Raw genomic sequence first — 18,458 nt, 5'->3', positions numbered from 1 at the left:
TCTCCATAGTCACAGAGGAAGTTAGGGCAAGAACCAACTAACTAACCACTAGTCATCTCTTCCTAGCAGTCTTTACCTTGCACATTTTAGGCCCACAGCATTCCTCTCACCTTTCTTACACTGGTGCTGTGCTGGGTCCAGGCTATGCTACGGAGTCAATCAATAACCAAGGAGATCTGTGACAAAGGGCAGTAGGTGGAGACTGGGATACCATCCTGCCTGTATGAACCTTCCAGTCCCAGGATTCTAGAGAGAAGTGGTAAGTTGAGTTCAGTTTTTGACTGAGCCCTGGAGCCAGCAATCCAGCCATGAAGGTAGCCAGCATCTTCCTTCTCACTGCCTTGGTCCTATTGAGTTTATCTGGTAGGTGGCTTTGCTGATTTTGCTGATTTTTCTGATTTAAGTAAAACCTTTTTGACCAGTTGCTTTACTGACCACATTACTTTCTAGACTTAGAGTCTACTCTTGGACAGATCTTTTGGTCCCAGTGAGAGGAAATAAGATCAGTGGATGAGAATTATATATAGAAAGAGGGATTTTAACATAACACAGGAAAACAATTTTACTAGTGAGAACTGTCCAGACATGAAATGGTTTTCCCCAGGTAATGAGGCTGACTCTTTGTCAGAACTATGGTAGAAAATAGAAGGGATTATTTCAATATCAAGTATACTTCTAACTCTGTAAATATTTAAGGCCAATTTACAAATTTTATGTTCTCATGGAATTGCATAAATAGCTAACAAAGATTTCCAGTTACTCCAGTATAAACGGCAGAATTTGATTAAAATTTTTATTTTTGACCTACAGAATATTTCTAGAAAAAATATTCTTCTTGAATAGACTGTATGTTTATATCTTCAAACTGTCTTAATAATTTTGACAGATGATCTGAACCCCTGGCATTGGCATCAGCTTCCTTTTTGTCTTCGGAGATGGTTAACACTTTTAAATTTTTATCAGATCTAGCAAAGAAACCTACTGACAGCCAAATCAGCACTTCGCGAAGAAAAGGAACAATACTATTTGCTGTATTTGCTAAATATTTATGGGAGCAGTGGTCCCTTTTCCCCTTCTCATGCATATTAATTAATACATATAGATGCCTGCGGTGACTACGTGCTCATTAAATTTTAGACTCAACTCGATTCTAAAATTCAGTGGGACTCTCACCGCATCAGGTTCTGACTATTCCAGGGGCCTTCTTCTCCAAGCCCCTACTTTTCAATACATTTAGGTAGGAAGAACTACTTCCTCTAGATGACCTCAGAGATTGTTAGTATCAAAATCAAATCTCACCAACATTTCTTCCTCTGGATACTATCAAATTAGTTCTCCTTCCCTGCAGTGAGCTCACCCACAATCACCATCTCCTGATGGTGATGTCAACAAGACCTGCTATTTTCTAGAGAATGCAGCATGGCAATTTTAAGTATCTACCTGTAAATTCAAGAAATGTGAATTGAACTAATAGTCAGTATAATGCAATGGAGAGAGGGAGCTCTTTGGGAACTGAAGGTAAATTGTCAAAAGAGCTCCATTTTTTTTAAAACATTACTTACAAAAGAAGACTTACATGTAAGTGCAAAAGTTAGTTTTTCATCAGAAGACCTGGTTATTGCTAGTGTTCACAGCTAGTTATAGAAACTTTCCATATCTTTATCTATAAACTGAGATAAAGATACTTATATTTCCTACATCACTGTGAGATCAACAAGCTGGCTGTTACTAGAATGTCAGTGAGCGTTCAGAAGGTATTTGCTCTGTGCCTGACACATTTGAAGCAGTAAGTACATCATTTCTATTTTCAAGGAAATGGGTCAACTTGTCTTAAATATCAAATTGAGATACTTTGGTCCTAATCAAATTTTTGCTTAATTTTTTTGAGGTTTCAGCAGGCAGGGAGTGAATGGACACCAATGAGACATACTTGAAAAAAAATGGTAATAAGAAGGGGTGGGTGGTGGAAGAGGAAGCAGAGAAGTCACAGACTTAAATGGAAGCAGAAAATTCTGAATGAGAATACCTCAGGCTTCTCCCATTCATGACCCAACTTGACATGTCTGATTTATGTTTTCTAGGTAGTACTAGAGCTAACTTCCTGGAAAGAAAGGTAAAGACAATTTTGTAAATTTTTATTTCTGGGGCTAAGACTGTTTGTTCCACCCAAAGCGTAGTCTAACTCACCTTTCAATTTAAGTTAATATGAGGAGTATGAATGCTGGCAAGACTTAACCCATTAAATGTGGATAGTAATTGTAGTTCCGCCACAGGCGCTTATGTTGAAGGACAAATTGACTGACACATAGGCAATTTCTCTGTAGTCATATTATGCTTGCTGTGAAGGAGTTTTTATATATACTAGGGCTATCTGGTAGGACAAGGATTTTAAGTGGAAACCTTCTAAACATCACTCCAAGCAGCCCTTCCTCCTTACAGCCAGTTTGACCATGTTGCCATAAAGTTCTCTTCATCAGCAAGGTGGAGCTCTAATTTATAATGAGCAATAATAATAATAAACTAGGCTCTTCCTCTAGAAAAATATTCTATATCTAACTTTTCCAGTTTTTCTTGTACTTATAATGTAAATTTCAGTAAATTTGGATACCAGAGGATGAAGCGTCCCTCTTCTCGTTACATTTATATTTAGTGGGAAGGCCGATGGCAAACCAAAAGTGTATAAGTAAATAAATTACTACATTGGTGATGTGTTATAAAGAAGTTCTGGTTCCATTAGAAACCTAGCCTAGTTAAATCAGGGAAGGTGCCCTAAGCCAGTGAGATTTATTTTCAGCCCTGAAGGATAAATGAGTGTTAGCAAAGGGAGAAGTAGGAGAGTAAAGTGGTTAAGAGCTAAAGCTCAGGACCTAGATTGACTGGGTTTAAATCCTGGATCCAGTAATTATTAGGTGTGTGGCCTTGGGTGATTCAATTTCTTTGTGCCTCACTGCCTTTACCAGAAGAAGAGTATAATAAAAAGTTCATAGGATAGTCTATGAGTTTAAATATAATAATATTATTAATAATATTATAATATTAATATTATAAATATAATATTTATATATAATATTATAATATTAATATTATACATATTAATATTATAAAAATATAATAATACATGAAAAGCACTTAGGACAGTGTCTGCCCTGTGAAAGTCATTTGATAATTACTAGTTCTTACTGACAGTAAACAGGCTGTGCAAAAACCCCAAGGGTAGAAGGCACCGCGTGTCTTTAATTGCCTTAGAGAAGACCAGGGTGACAGGACTAGTGTGCAAGGAAGAACACGCCTCAAGGTGTGGCTGACCTGAGAGAGCCAGCACAGGTAGTAATTGTAAATTTGAACATTATCTCACTCACTTTATTCAAACCTCACAACGCCATGATGAGATAGGTAGGGAAACAACATCACTCCCGTTTTGCAGATGAAGTGACTGTGGTTCAGAGACACCAAGAGATTTACCAATGTCACACAGCTTGCAGATAGCAGAGGCATTACTTAAAACCAGGTTTTCTGACTCCAAATTTTGGATTCTTCCTCTTGGAACACTTAGTATCACTCTCCCAATCACAATCATGCTTCCACTTTAAGCTGATCAACTCCAGGGAGATTTTAGAGACTCTGCTATAAATTCAAATGAAAAATGATGGGAAATGATTCTGTTTCATTCCATTTTTAGGCTAAATGTACAAGTGCAGTGAGTGGATGTCCCAAGATTTATAACCCTGTCTGTGGGACAGATGGAGTTACTTATTCTAATGAATGCGTGTTATGTATTGAAAATATGTGAGTACAAACCTGAATTTCTTTTAAAATATATGTTTTAAGCTAGAAGTCTTCAAATTTTTACATATATTATCCCTTTAAGCCTCAAAGACTATACCAATAACATTAATCTCACCATGAGAGAAACAAAATACCTAGTTTTCCCCCAAACAATTCTTGATTTCTTTTTCTCCTTATTATATATGTTACGATTATATAGAGAGGTGTGCATGTGTGTGTGTGTGTGTGTGTGTGTGTGTGTGTGTGCGCGCATTATGATAGAAAGTAGTATTTATTATGTCAAGCATTATGCGAGGCACTTAATATTCACAATGACTCTATGAGGTAAATAATACTCAGCTTAATATACCCATGAAGAAATTGAGACTCAGTTTAAATAACTTGCTCAAGGTCACCCAGCCATGAGTGGCAGATCTGGTACAAAATCCTTGCTCCTTCCACTATACTTTAAAGTCAGGTACTAGACTAAATATTTGTGAGATCCACAAGAAAATCCAACATGTTTTGTCTCCCAGTTTGCTTACACTCAACGCTAACACGGTGTGGTCAATGGTAGTATAAGCAAAGTGCTCCGAGAGCACAAAACTAAAAAGAACTAATTGTGCCTGCTAGGATTTGGAAAAGTCTAAGTTTTCTCTAGAACATAAAGAAGGAGAGAGAGGTATTTCAAGATGAAGAAAAAACTGAACAAAAGTGAGAAAGGAATTAATAACATGGTGCTGTATAAAAGGTGTTAAAGAAAGGACAATGGGCTAGAGGAAGGAAAGTGTTTGAATGTTTCTTTCAATTAAATAAAAAAAAATCACTTCTACGATAAAAACCCAACCTTTTATAGCGAACAAGAGATAGTCTGGATTTTTTAAAGCCCACATACCCAAAATACCATTATACTTAAAAAATCATTCTTGGTGATAGCAATGATTGTGTTCACTAAAGCCCTGAAGTATGCAAATATGAATTATATAGATTAGGTGACCAAAAACATATTTTTGTAACACTTTATGTAATACTTTAGTGAACACAATCACTTATGGATGTGAGACCTAGCCTCAGTGGAGTTTCTGAACTGATTGTAGGTGGGTAGGTGATGGGAATTAGACTCAGGTACTCAGAGAAATAAATTCGCCACAGATTTTCTGTCTTACTCAGCTGCTGAACACTTATGTGCCAAGCATTGTGCTAGTCTCCTCTGCTTTCCTAGTGGATATAACTGAAAGAAAATAGCACAGATAAGGTAGCTTCTTGTAACTTGTGACAAGAAGTCAAATGAGGTGTGAGCAACATGCTACAGGAGTGAAGGAGAAATACAGATTGCTTCCTACTGGAAGGGTCAAGAAAGGATTCATGAAAAGGGTGTCATTTAAACTGGACTTTGCATTTTCATAGCATCACAAAAGCGCTCCAGGTTAAATAAAGGTGTAGAATGATCAAAACAAATAAAAGAGATCCCACAAGCCACCCAGAAAACTCTGTTATTTTGGAACTGATGTGGTATTAACACTTTGATTTAGGTTCAAATGACTGCATGCATTCCACATCTCTAATTCCTTGTACCATGCACCCTCTCCTTGGTCTGCTTTAAGTGGTTTCAGAAAATTCTCAGTATTTAACAAGAATTGTGGAATTAGGTCTCCAGGGAGAAACATCTAATATCCTGAAGTTTTAGGCCCAAAACACTGGATGTTCTGCTTTTTCAAAAAAATTTCCACATTAAGGACTTGTAAAAGGAACTTGAAACCACTTGTTAAAAGGAATTTGAAACCACTTGTTAATTTTCTCATGGCTTATGTTCTTGACCTTAAGGTCAAACATCATATTTCCATCCAAGGGGAGGAGAAAGCAACACAACAGCCTTGAGGCTTGGTCAATTTCCAAGAGCTGGCAATCAAAAGGCCCAGTATTTAGACTGAACCATTGGGAAAATATGAGCATAGAGCTGGGACACCCGGTTTCCTTAGACTTTAAAACCTACCAGTCTTACCTGCTCTTTCTATTCTTTTAAAATTATGTAAATATGGGAGCAACATTTGAATGCCAGAAAATGTAACTTCTCTTCCTATATTTCTCTGATAAGAAAACAGGTCTAGAGAGAAAATGTGTCTTTTTCAAATGCAACATATTTTCCAATGTACCATTTTGCCTTTGTCTCTACTGCCCATTAAAAGCCCCAAACAAATACATTGTATGGTTAACTAGAGCCAGGCTCTGACCTTAGTTGTTGAGCTTTGAGATGGGTAGACAAATAAGGGCTTGCATCTCCTTGATCATTAAGTGCTTAGCAGGTATATTCAGTAAGAACTTTTTTTTTCTAATTCCTGTATGTCTTCTTAGGAAATCTATACTGGCAAATTCTTCTCTATAGACTACTATTCTCCTGTAGAACTTTCTGCAATGACAGAAATGCTGTCCAATACGGAGGCCTCTAGCCATGGTACCAGCACTTAAAATGTGGCTACTATAAATGAAATCCTGGATTTTTAATATTACTTAACTTTAACTGATTTAAATTTAAATAGTTATATGGGATAGTGGACAGCACAGCTATGGAAAATAAGCCAATCCGTGGGCTCTGTCTAGATGCTAACTAAAGCAGCTATCATATGGGATAAGGATATAATTTCCTTTTGCAAGATCTCACAGATGAGAATCCCCAGAGTTCTGAGGCAATGGATCAATCAATTAGAAGGTCCTGAAGTAGCCCAGGCACCAGCTAAGATGGAAACCTGGTAGCTAGGACAATGCCGTCAGAAGGAAAAGAAGCAACAATGGATTAAAGATTAATTTCAGAAGCTTTTTATAACGCCCTGCTAGATCTGTAAACTCTGTAAGGACGGACATTTTTCCCTTTTGTTGTATCCTTAATGTATGTTATCGTTCTCAATCAATATTTGAGGAGTTAATGAATAAGTGAATGAGTAAATGAATAAGAGAAATTGAAATGGAAATGAATCTCAAACCTCTCTATTTTAAATAAAGCTGATCTTTTTTCCTTGTTTTTCTCCCGTTGTCACGTTTTATCAACAAAGTTTAAGCTGATTTTTTTCCCCCAATCTCTTCTATAGGAAACACAAGACTCCTGTCCTCATTCAAAAATCTGGGCCTTGCTGAGAACCAAGGTTCTGAAATCCCATAAGAACACTATGACGCGGTGGCTGGCCTGACTGTTGAATAAAATGCATCTAAACACTTCCTGTTGCTCCCATATGCTTTCTCCTCAAAGGCACGTTTGATTATACTGGGGACGGAGGATGGAGGCAAACTCAGAATAAGCCAAGTTTTACAAAATACAGCAATCCTGTAATTTTGGACAGGGTTTCCTTCATGCTTTTTCCTTCCCCATCTTCCTCACATTCTGAGGACTCTGTCTCAGGAAATGTGATTGCAGATATTAAGTGACAGGACATGATCGATCATGAATACATGTAATCCCATGAGGACTAGACTAGCATTTTAAGAAACAGTTGGAAAACTCTCAGTCCAGAAACATGTTGCCCATCACCTTTCACCGACTGAAATAATTCCTTTAGGGTTCCTTGGGATTTAACTGAGCATCTATTGTGCCTGGCACTGGTCTGGGTACAGAGGCATATGATTTTGAAATGCTGCCTGTCTGGTGAAACAGAGTTTAGTCTTAAGATTTTCCATATATCTCACAATGTAGATTTCAGGTGAGACACGACTTTTTCAAAGAGGCTCTGAATCATTGAGGAAACCAAAAAAGCTACATTTTCTCAACTATGCAGTGGAGAAGCCTCTGCATTCAGCCTTAATTCTCCCCCAGCAGAGGCCATTCCCTACTAGTTACTGAGGTGAGTAGCAGTGATGTAGAGCTCCCCATTTTCCCTGGTAGCCTGAGGACTATATCTCAGCCTTGACTTGGAGATCTGCTTCTTTGGGTCTGACAGGTTTGTGCTGAGATAACCAAAGAAGAACTAAGGCCTCATTTTGAATTAACTTTTACCACCAAACCATCCCCAAGAGATGATTTGCCATGGAAGGAAGGGACTACAGACCAGATGAACTGATCATGAGGCCGCTGTGTAGTTCACTTTGCTTTACATATGAGCCACAATAACCCTGGAAGGTTATCCTTATCTTGTGAGTAAACTTAGAAAAGTTAAGTAACCTGACTAATATCACCAGCAAATAGGTGGCAAAGTTAGGCTTTTAATTCAGGGCTGACTCCAGATCTAATGCTTCCTAGTCTAAACCACAATCACCCCAGGTGGACTATTCCTTCCCGATTTCTTTCACAGGAACTTTAGGTAACATCCTCATATTAAACGGCCTATGTGTTTATAGTCAGGGACAGCAACTAAGGTAGAAATAATGAAGTGCCTCAAAAGTAGAAAAGTATCTATAATCACAAAAAAAGAATAGGAGAAGCAGCTTGAATTCCTAAGCTCATACAAAGCAGCAGCCCAGAATGGAGAAGTGGGTAGAGGGTTAAGTGAACCTGAGATGCATCAGGTTCCCTGATAAATAGTGGAGAATACATCACCCACTGAACCAAAGGTAGCCAATAAAATCTGTGCCACACTTGGAAAACACAGTTGCCGGACACTCTAAGGGTTAGGTTAATTTCTTGTGCAATTCAGAATATACATGACTTGAGGTTTAAATCTGACCACTAGGGGATGCTGTGGTCTACCAAGTGACTCAGCCAAACCACCACCTCACAGTTCAGGTAAGTTATGAATGCAAGATGGCTTCCAGCATCTTGTCTGTGATGCTAGAGGACATTTCAAGGACAACGCTAAGCTTAAGGAACTTGGATACAGTAAATGGATTTAAACATTGAATGCTAGAAATTTTCGTGTCTAATTGGACCATATTACAGGAGAGAAGAGGTTTGGAGATTACAGGCAGAGCCAATACATAAACCCAGATTGTCTGCCTTTAATGGTTCTGCTCTCTTTCTGACCTGTTAATAAACTTAGGCAACCCACATTTCTGCCTGGCCATGCCCCCAAAGTGTTGCCAAGCCAAGTTCTCAGGACACAAAATAAGACGAACAAGAGGCAATAGCTGCCCCTGGGAAAGAAAGGATGGACAACGAATGGTACCTGAAAGCAAATTCACAAGTCACACAATTCAAGGATCTGAAACCGAGCAGGATCCTGTGGGGCCCTCCTGGGTACAAATCCTTTCCCTGTCCCCCATTTCTTGTTTGCAGGAAGAGGGCTTCAACCTCCTAGACCTTCCCGGAGTTCCAAAGAGCACATTCAAACAGTTGGTGGTCAGGAAAGTAAGAGAATGCAGAAACAAAGGCGGAGCAATCAAGAAACTATAGTGCGGTGATTAAAACCTCGAACTCATTCCCCCTCAAGGGATATACTTAACAGTATCTTTGAGTTCTTCTGCAGGAACTAAAGCCCCCACCCAGGTGGAGGATGGTAACTTCAGGCTGAGCCCAAGATTCCTGGAGCACCTCCCCGTTACCTCACCAACAACCAATCAGTAGAAAGTCACATCCTCTATAGCCCTCATCCCAAATTGTACCTATAAAAATTCCTCCCTGAGAAGCATCAGGGAGTTCGGAGGTTTTTGAACATGAGCCACCCTATTCTCCTTTCTTGGTCCTGTATTAAGCCTTCCTCTGCTCCAGACTCCGACATTTTGGTTTGTTTAGCCTCACTGTGTGTTGGGCACAGAATCTTGTGTTCCGTAACATTAAAATCTTACAAATGTTTTTCCCGCCAGTCTGGATTTGGAAAGGAAGGGACAAAATGAAACCTTACCTTCCTCTCTCGACCAGGCAGCACAGAAAGAAACAGAGATGGGCCAGCTGACTTCGGTAAGGATTCTTACCCTCGGCCAGCTCCTGCAGGATTTCCCTGGATCCTGTCTGTGGGTTCCAGAGAGAGTGGGGTGTCCCAGGGGGTTTTCCCTCTACCCTTCACGGTGAGCGCTTGGCTGAGACTCCATTTTCTCCAGGGCGCGTCATACACGAATAATCTTGTCTAGGTTCAAAGTTCTCCATTGCGGCCATTGTAATTCATGTTTATCTTTGGTAAGATTAACCTGCTCATTCTGCCTTCAAACAAAATTTTATTCGCCCGAGGCGTCACTCCGGACCAGTCCAGCGTTAAGTCGGACCAAGTCTGACGCGGGACCCGGTCTAGTTTCAGAGTCGGCCCGTCCATCACCGGAAACAGTCCGGTCTCTTATGTCCGTTGCATTCCAACTCCGGCCAGTTTCAGAACCCAGGCCAGGGGGAAAAAGTGCTCAAAGTCTGAAAGTTCTTAACACACAATGGATGGATGGAGGATTCGAGTGAATTTACCCACCACCTCCAGAGGCGGCGAGAAAGCCGCGACTCAAGGGCCTGTGCAGGTACCTTCACTGCTGTTTCTCGTCCCCCTGAGGGCTGTTGAGGGTCTCCTTGGGTTCCCTCTTCTGTCACCAGACCTGTGAAAAGATAAACTGAGGCATATTGAAAATTTTAAGTTTGAGGGGCTTCCCTGGTGGCGCAGTGGTTGAGAGTCCGCCTGCCGGGTTCGTGCCCCGGTCCGAGAAGATCCCACATGCCGCAGAGCGGCTGGGCCCGTGAGCCATGGCCGCTGAGCCTGCGCGTCCAGAGCCTGTGCTCCGCAACGAGAGAGGCCACAAGAGTGAGAGGCCCACGTACCGCAAAAAAAAAAAAAAAAAAAAAAAGAAAAATTTAAGTTTGAGCAAAAATTGATTCAAATCGGGCAGCGTCCAAACTAGCTGACAGGAAGGAGCTCCAAGGGTCAGTGCAAAATGGCATTTACAGCCAGAAAGGAGGGGGGACAAGGAAGTTACTAGACAAAGTTATTGCAATGTCACTTTCCTTTAGGGGATGGCAGGGGTTTAACAGGCAGATTATTTAACTAATGCTGATTAGGCGATTTCTGATCTACTAATTTAAGATTCCATGTCTCGAAATGGAAACTATAATTCAGTTAAGTCTTGGTTTGGTGACATGGGTCTTAGCGTAAGCAACTCCACTGGGGGCCTGTTGCCTTATTTTTAACAGAGCCATCAGAAAGCATGTGGATTACTGTGTTCATGTCTGGTTGGTTCATTTTTTAAAAAGATATTTACAACTGGAATATGTTTAGAGGAGACAGATAACCATGATAGATAAGAACTTGAAACTTTTTCCTATGATAGATGGTTGGAAGAAGTAGGAAACTTTTGTTTGAGGAAAGGAAAACCCTTAGAAATCTGCTGACTCTTTTCAAACAATTTAAGGGAGAGAATGCTAACACCATGAAAGCAGAAACTTTGTTCTTTTTTTATTGCTGTATTACAGGCTGGAAGACAGTACCTAACATCTACGAGGTGCTCAATTAATATTCTTTTTGTTACATAAATGAATGAGGAAGAGGAATAAACATGTTCTTGTTGGCCCCAAACGGTAGAATTTAGAATAATTGCGTAGGGATTAAAGGGAGATTGATTTGGGTTCAGTAGAAAAGCATATAGTATAATGGTTAAAATCAGGGTCTCTGATTTAGCGTGCCTGGACTGGAATCTGGTTTCACCACTACTTAACCATGTGTCCTGGAAAAAGGCAGAGGATTTCTCAAAGTCTCAGTTTTCTCATCTCTAATATAGGGTTAATAATAACAAGTCCCTCTTAGGGCAATCAGTACAATGCCTGCTCTACAGTAAGTGCTCAAGAAGGACTAACTATTATTATCACTGTTGTTATTGTTCATCTCATAACCCTTCGAGCTCACTAAAAAGGTCTCCTGGTACATGAACATTTCCCTGATAGGAAGAGCTCTGCTTCTTCAGGTAACAATTCACTGCATTATTGAATTGTTACCCTCTGGAATAGATTCCTTAACTGGGTACAAGAGTAGACTAAAATCACTCTGCTTTTAACTGTAGAAAATTCCAAGGTTATAAACCACACCCCCAAAACAAGAACTCAAGGGTAGTGACTGAGAATAAGTTTTGTGGAAGGAGAAGGGTTTTGTGGCCATGGTGGAAAATAGGGTAGTAAACCCAACTTCCACTGTTAGTTCCTCATCCCTAGGGAATTAGGAATGCAGGACAGTTGCCTTTACTGGTTTCAGAGTATTTGAAATATAAAGCTATCAGACAAAAATAGTATACAAAAAAATATTTTTGTCCCATTGAAGAAGTAAACTTGTTTGAAATAAAACATTTTTTAAAGTATTTCTAATAGTTTTTAAAACTATGATGATTTTTCATAGTTTATGAGCCTCCTGAGAAATAGGAACATGAGGAACATTGAAACTTTTATTTCCATTTCTCTTGCCCAATTTATCCCCTAAAAACCTTTACTTAATCCAACTAAGTAAAAATAAAATGTATTTGCATAATAAAAGAAGCAATTGCATAAAAAGGTGCAAAGCTCTTACATTTCAAAGCTCTTTTTTTTTTTTTTCTGGATTTTTAACCACTGCGCAGCCAGGGAAGTCCCTAGGAATTTGCATTTTAAGCCAGCTAAGCATCTGATGGGCTTGGGGGTTGGAGAACCTACGTGGGGGTAGTTGGGCACAGGTAGGGACCTCAGAACAGTTTTCTTGCCAAGAGGGTGCTAGACGCATGGGGAGAAATATTGAAAATGGGGATGGGGAAAAGACTTATACTGAGTAAGTATAAAACGTATACTGAGTACTTAGCACTGCTAACAATTTCCTTTTCTTTTTTTTTTTTTATTTTTTATTGGAGTATAGTTGTTTTACAATGTTGTGTTAGTTTCTACTGTATAGCGAAGTGGAGTTCCCTGTGTTATACAGCAGGTTCTAATTAGTTATCTATTTTATACATACTGTGTATATATGTCAATCCCAGTCTCCTGACGCATCCCACCCCCGCCACTTTTCCCCCCTTGGTGTCCATACATTTGTTCTCTACATCTATGTCTCTATTTCTGCCTTGCAAACAGGTTCATCTGTACCATTTTTCTAGATTCTAAATATATGTGTTAATATACAATATATGTTTTTCTCTTTCTGACTTACTTCACCCTGTATGAGTCTCTAGGTCCATCCACATCTCTACAAATGACCCAATTTTGTTCCTTTTTATGGCTGAGTAATATTCCACCATATATATATACGTGCCACATCTTCGTTATCCATTCACCTGTTGATGGACATTTAGGTTGCTTCCATGTCCTGGCTATTGTAAATAGTGCTGCAGTGAACACTGTGGTACATGCATCGTTCTGAACCATGGTTCAGAAAGGTATATGCTCAGTAGTGGGACTGCTGGGTCACATGGTAGTTCTATTTTTAGTTTTTTAAGGAACCTCCATACTGTTCTCCATAGTGGCTATATCAATTTACATTCCCACCAACAGTGCAGGAGGGCTCCCTTTTCTCCACACCCTCTACAGCATTTATTGTTTGTAGATTTTTTTTTTTTGCGGGGGGGGGGGGTAGGAGTTTATTAATTATTTATTTTTGCTGTGTTGGGTCTTAGTTTCTGTGCGAGGGCTTTCTCTAGTTGTGGCAAGCGGGGGCCACTCTTCATCGCGGTGCACGGGCTTCTCACTATCGCGGCCTCTCGTTATGGAGCACAGGCTCCAGACGCGCAGGCTCAGTAGTTGTGGCTCACGGGCCTAGTTGCTCTGCGGCATGTGGGATCCTCCCAGACCAGGGCTTGAACCCGTGTCCCCTGCATTGGCAGGCAGATTCTCAACCACTGCACCACCAGGGAAGCCCCGTTTGTAGATTTTTTGTTGATGGCCATTCTGACCCGTGTGAGGTGATACCTCATTGTGGTTTTGATTTGCATTTCTCTAATGATTAGTGATGTTGAGCATCTTTTCATGTATTTGTTGGCCATCTATGTGTCCTCTTTGCAGAAATGTCTATTTAGGTCTTCTGCCCAATTTTGGATTGGATTATTTGGTTTTTTTTATATTGAGCTGCATGAGCTGCTTGTATATTTTGGAGATTAATCCTTTGTCAGTTGCTTCATTTGCAAATATTTTCTCCCATTCTGAGTGTTGTCTTTCCGTCTTGTTTATGGTTTCCTTTGCTGTGCAAAAGCTTTTAAGTTTAATTAGGTCCCATTTGTTTATTTTTGTTTTTATTTCTCTTACTCTAGGAGGTGGGTCAAAAAGGATCTTGCTGTGATTTATGTCAGAGAGTGTTCTGCCTCTGTTTCTCTCTAAGAGTTTTATAGTGTCCGGCCTTACATTTAGTCCTTTAATCCATTATGAGTTTATTTTTGTGTATGGTGTTAGGGTGTGTTCTAATTTCATTCTTTTACATGCAGCTATCCTTTTTTCCCAGCACCATTTATTGAAGAGGCTGTGTTTTCTCCATTGTATATTTTTGTCTCCTTTGTCAAAGATAAGGTGACCGTATGTGCATGGGTTTATCTCTGAGCTTTCTATCCTATTCCATTGATCTATATTTCTGTTTTTGTGTCAGTACCATACTGTTTCGGTGACTGTTACATTGTAGTACAGTCTGAAGTCAGGGAGGCTGATTCCTCCAGCTCTGTTTTTCTTTCTTAAGATTGCTTTGGTTATTCGGGGTCTTTTGTGTTTCCATACAAATTGTAAAATTTCTTGTTCTAGTTCTGTGAAAAATGCCATTGGTAATTTGATAGGGATTGCATTGAACATGTAGATTGCTTTGGGTAGAACAGTCATTTTCACAATATTGCTTCTTCCAATCTAGGAGCATGGTATATCTCTCCATCTGTTTGTGTCATCTTTGATTTCTTTCATCAGTGTCTTATAGTTTTCTGAGTACAAGTGTTTTACCTCCTTAGGTAGATTTATTCCTAGGTACTTTATTCTTTTTGTTTCATTATTTAAGCAGTACCTAACTTTTAGCTAAATAATATGAAACATGTAGATAATAAAATGATGTTCATGAAAAAGGAATAATATAGGTTTTTGCTTTTCAACAAGTCAACATTCAACATTCACTGGAAAGCCAACAAACATCAAAAGTAAAATAGGCTTGTTGGAGATAAGGTCAAAAGACACTTGGTTTGGTGGATTGCTATTTGTGGCCATGCATTTTTTTAGATAGTAGTAGGTGACCATTCTATTTATTGCATGTGTAGTCATGAATGAAGCATGTAAAATAAAATTAATACTATTCTGGGGGGGCTTTTTATTATTCCCTGTTGAAGGAAGGACTAACAGAAAGTGGCAGATTAGGAGTCATCGAACAGTTGTGTTAGAAACAGAAAATAAACACAAAGAAAACTACTGAGTAAGAAAAATACATACCTGTGGAATTTAGAGGAGCAAAAAGCAGGAGCCATGTGTACTATAAAAACAAATAGACAAGAACAACAACAAAAGAAACATAGAGGGAAGCACCTGAATAGAATAGAAATAGAAATAGAATAGAAAAAGAATGAGAAGCAGAGAGAAAGACAGTGAAAATTTAGGAACTTTTATAGTGATTATAATTCTTCAAGGCCATATTCAATGTAAGTTATTATATTTTGAACTGCTTATGCTACATATCAGGGTTTTTAAACTCTTTTGTTTATTGAAATGTATGTGCTTTTCCTTAAAACTTACAGCTATATTTTTGAAATAAAGTTTTTTTTGATTTCTAGAGAACTTTAAAATATTCAAAAGAATGACTTAATGGAAATTAGCTTTCAAACCTTAACAATGTAAATTACTATCAGGTGAAAGTTAATGAACAATAATAAATAGGAGCCAACCTGTATTGAGTAATTAATCCCATGTGCCAGACCCTATGTTAAATGCTTCCCTTGAATTGTCCCACTGAATCCTCACAGTGACCCCTGAGATCCTCATTTTAGGAATGAGAAAACTGAGATTCTCATTCACTCAGGGTTAGAGCTATTAAAACCGCAGAATTCCTTGGCTTATCTGTCATGTTACACTGCCTGTCCATCTCTTACTTATAACTGCTACTGCCTCTGCCTTCTGTGACAGCATTTATAGCCTCCCCTTCTTTAAAAGTAATTACTCCAGGTTCCCTGAACCTACCATGCTCTCTGGCCTCTGCATTACTTCTCTGAGTTGTCCTTATTGTTCAACCTCCCCACCTTTCACACACACATACACACACACACACACACACACATTATTTGCACACAATCCATCTGTCTAAGTTTTTCTTGGTTTATCAGATGCAGGTGTGACCTCTGAGAACTCTTTCTTAATACAACTCTTCTTAAGTGCCCCCTCTTTTTGGTTCTTTTATGTGCTTGGCCAGTTTCTCAAACATCTTTTCAAGAGCTCTGCCACTGCAGAAACCACGGTCTCCCCAATGTTTTCTAGGTTTTCCTCTTTTCTTGATTTTCTAGGCATTCTAAGCACTCTTAGGTATATGAGTCAGGTCAGTAAATCTGTTTCATAGCCAAACACTACACCCCCTTCCCCCACTCATGCTCATCAGAAAAATCAACTGTATCTAGTAGAGCTAAAAAGTGAGGACCAACAAAATTTTCCATAGAACTTGGACAATGGAATCCATCCCTAAAACACTCTCTCAAATCCAACCCTTCTTCTCCATTTCCTCAAATACTGCCCTCTCTAAGCCCAGCATTACTTCTGATGTGGTTTAATATAACTCACTAGGTGCTCTATCTGTCCAAGGTTATTCAGTCTGTCTTCCTTCCAGTGTATCCTCCTACTCTATACACTGCACAGTACCAACTCTTTCTGAACGAGTAAATACTTCTAGACCCCACAATAAAGTAGTACTTTGATTTTTTAAAAAAAAGCTGTAAAGGCTACAGATTGTCTACTGAAGAAAGTCCTAATTTAGCCTGGTGGTTATAACCCCTCAGGAATATAAAACCTCACATGTTCTGTCTTCACTGTAGGCATTTTTCTCACGATAATGTCTTTCTGCATTCCTTTTTTACCTGTCACTTTTACCTATTTAATAAACATCACACACACATGTGTTATCACTTAAGGTAGTAGTTCTCAAACTTTAGACTCCATGAGAATCCCCTGGAGAGCTTCTTTACAATTGCAATGGCCAAGCCTCACCCTCCAGAAATTATGGATCAGTTGATTTGAGGTGGATCCCACTGATTTGTCATCCATCTCAGTTGTTAAATCTCCCATGAATTTTTCCTGCTCTCCCAAGCCTATCTCTTCCAAATTCCCATAATAATTTGTTGGTTCCTCTCATTGTAACCACAGTCAACCTTGAAATATAAGAAAGTGTGCTAATGTTTATTTGTTTTAGTTTCCTAAGGGGAATGATTGAGTCCTAAGTATCTCTGTATTCTGTATTACACAAACACAGAACATTCTCAGTATACTGACTCAATAAATAAACGAAAATTAATTTTATATCATGAATCTGGTGGTGGTCAATACTTTTAAAGAGTTGGGTTTCCTTCTTTCATATTAGGTGAAAATTCCTGTTTGAAAATTGATGTGTGGAGAAGGACACCTTTTTCTTTACCCAATTATATTCAGTATCTGGAGTCTGCAAGTTAAACTGATGTATTACAGATTAACAGGAGAAAAACGGCTGATTCATATGCATATGAAAGCTAACAAAAGAAGTAACTAGCTCACTAGATGGTTAAACATAGAGGCACAGATGCCTAACTCAGTAGGGGAAAAGGAGGGAGAAGAAAAGGCTTCTGTGGGAAGAACAAATAGGAGAGACAAATGGGTTTTTAGGAGAGCAGATGAAAAAGTTTGTGATGATGTTTGTCTGTGCAGGTGTGAATGGTCTTTCCCTCTTCTTCACGGCCTTATTTTCATTTATAATAGGTTTACTCATCTTCTTTCGTCTCCCACTAGACCTGCCCCAAAGATGGAATTTACGGCAGTCTTATTTCCCAGAAGTTGCCTGGATCTATGGATAAGCTGTTCCTTCTGTTCAGTAGATAAAATTCTGCACATACGAGGATGGGAGAAAACGCCACTGTGCATGGAAAAAGAAAGCAAGACCTTCAAGGGAGGTAAGATTGAGGGATTGGGCGTTTTATGCCTATTATCCCCCCTTTCTGCTTTCAGTGTAGATGGAAATGAGAACAAGGTTTCTTAGGGGTGAGAGGGAAAGGAACATGTAAAGGCATGGGGAAACCTACCTAAGCATCAAGGAGGCTTATCTTCAAGGAAAAGATTATCACTGTTCTCAAAGATATCATCCTGATGCTAGATTTGTCACTTGTTTCACATCCCTACTACCAACACTCTCCGAAATCCCTGCTCCAGTGTAACTTATGCTTTACTTCTCTCATATCTTGTTCCTACCTTTATCTGTCTATCTCTACCACATTTAACTGGAGGTCTATCGGAAGACAGCGAAGTGTACCATCCCTACAAATTGTGTCTATGGGAACAAAAATGGGTTTTTTGTACATGTAACTAGGAAGGAGGAGGCTTATTGATGATTTTGGAAAGTGAGACAGAGTTTTCCTCTCATTCAAAAAGTCAAAGCCAGAAGTTACTTACCTTATATAAAGTACTTTCAATCAAACATAATTGAGAGACACTGGTATTAAGGATGTTAAGTTCTGAAAGAGAGAAGAGGGATAATTTGGCTTATTCTAAGGAAGCTGGGTGAAATACTCTATTTGAATGTCACTAGAGCAGAAAGAGACTGAGGCTGGGACACAGCAAAGTCCCCTAACACCCAGGCAGCACCAGCTTTCTCAGGATAACATTGGCTGGAAGTCCGTTTCAGGTGGTAGGCAAGGAACTAAGAGAAAATTCACCTCTGTAACAGGATCCTTTTAGC

At 39.2% G+C, this 18,458-nt stretch overlaps 2 protein-coding genes and 1 long non-coding RNA gene across 6 annotated transcripts in view; 2 read left to right on the top strand and 1 right to left on the bottom strand.

Moving 5' to 3' along the window:
- The window catches only part of SPINK5 (serine peptidase inhibitor Kazal type 5), a 323,807-nt gene extending 314,251 nt beyond the window's left edge, over window positions 1–9,556 (bottom strand). For all 3 annotated transcript variants that reach the window (XM_079915720.1, XM_079915718.1, XM_079915721.1), the window contains exon 1: window positions 9,528–9,556. The gene's annotated coding sequence lies outside the window, so the exon portion shown is untranslated. The remainder of the gene's footprint in view (window positions 1–9,527) is intronic.
- Window positions 309–6,894, top strand: LOC307184891 (serine protease inhibitor Kazal-type 1-like; the record flags this gene model as incomplete). The annotated part of the gene is made up of 4 exons (XM_079918652.1): window positions 309–363; window positions 2,082–2,113; window positions 3,680–3,786; window positions 6,849–6,894. 4 exons carry the CDS (start codon window positions 309–311, stop codon window positions 6,892–6,894), a joined length of 240 nt encoding a protein of 79 aa, XP_079774778.1.
- LOC307183353 overlaps window positions 7,731–18,458 on the top strand; it is a 28,585-nt gene continuing 17,857 nt past the window's right edge. For both annotated transcript variants that reach the window (XR_013827447.1, XR_013827448.1), the window contains exons 1-2: window positions 7,731–10,122; window positions 17,516–17,676. This is a non-coding gene — a long non-coding RNA (uncharacterized lncRNA). The remainder of the gene's footprint in view (window positions 10,123–17,515; window positions 17,677–18,458) is intronic.

Source organism: Stenella coeruleoalba (assembly GCF_951394435.1).
Source record: "Stenella coeruleoalba genome assembly, chromosome: 3".
Taxonomy (NCBI): domain Eukaryota; kingdom Metazoa; phylum Chordata; class Mammalia; order Artiodactyla; family Delphinidae; genus Stenella; species Stenella coeruleoalba.
This window is presented reverse-complemented; position numbering and strand designations above follow the sequence as displayed.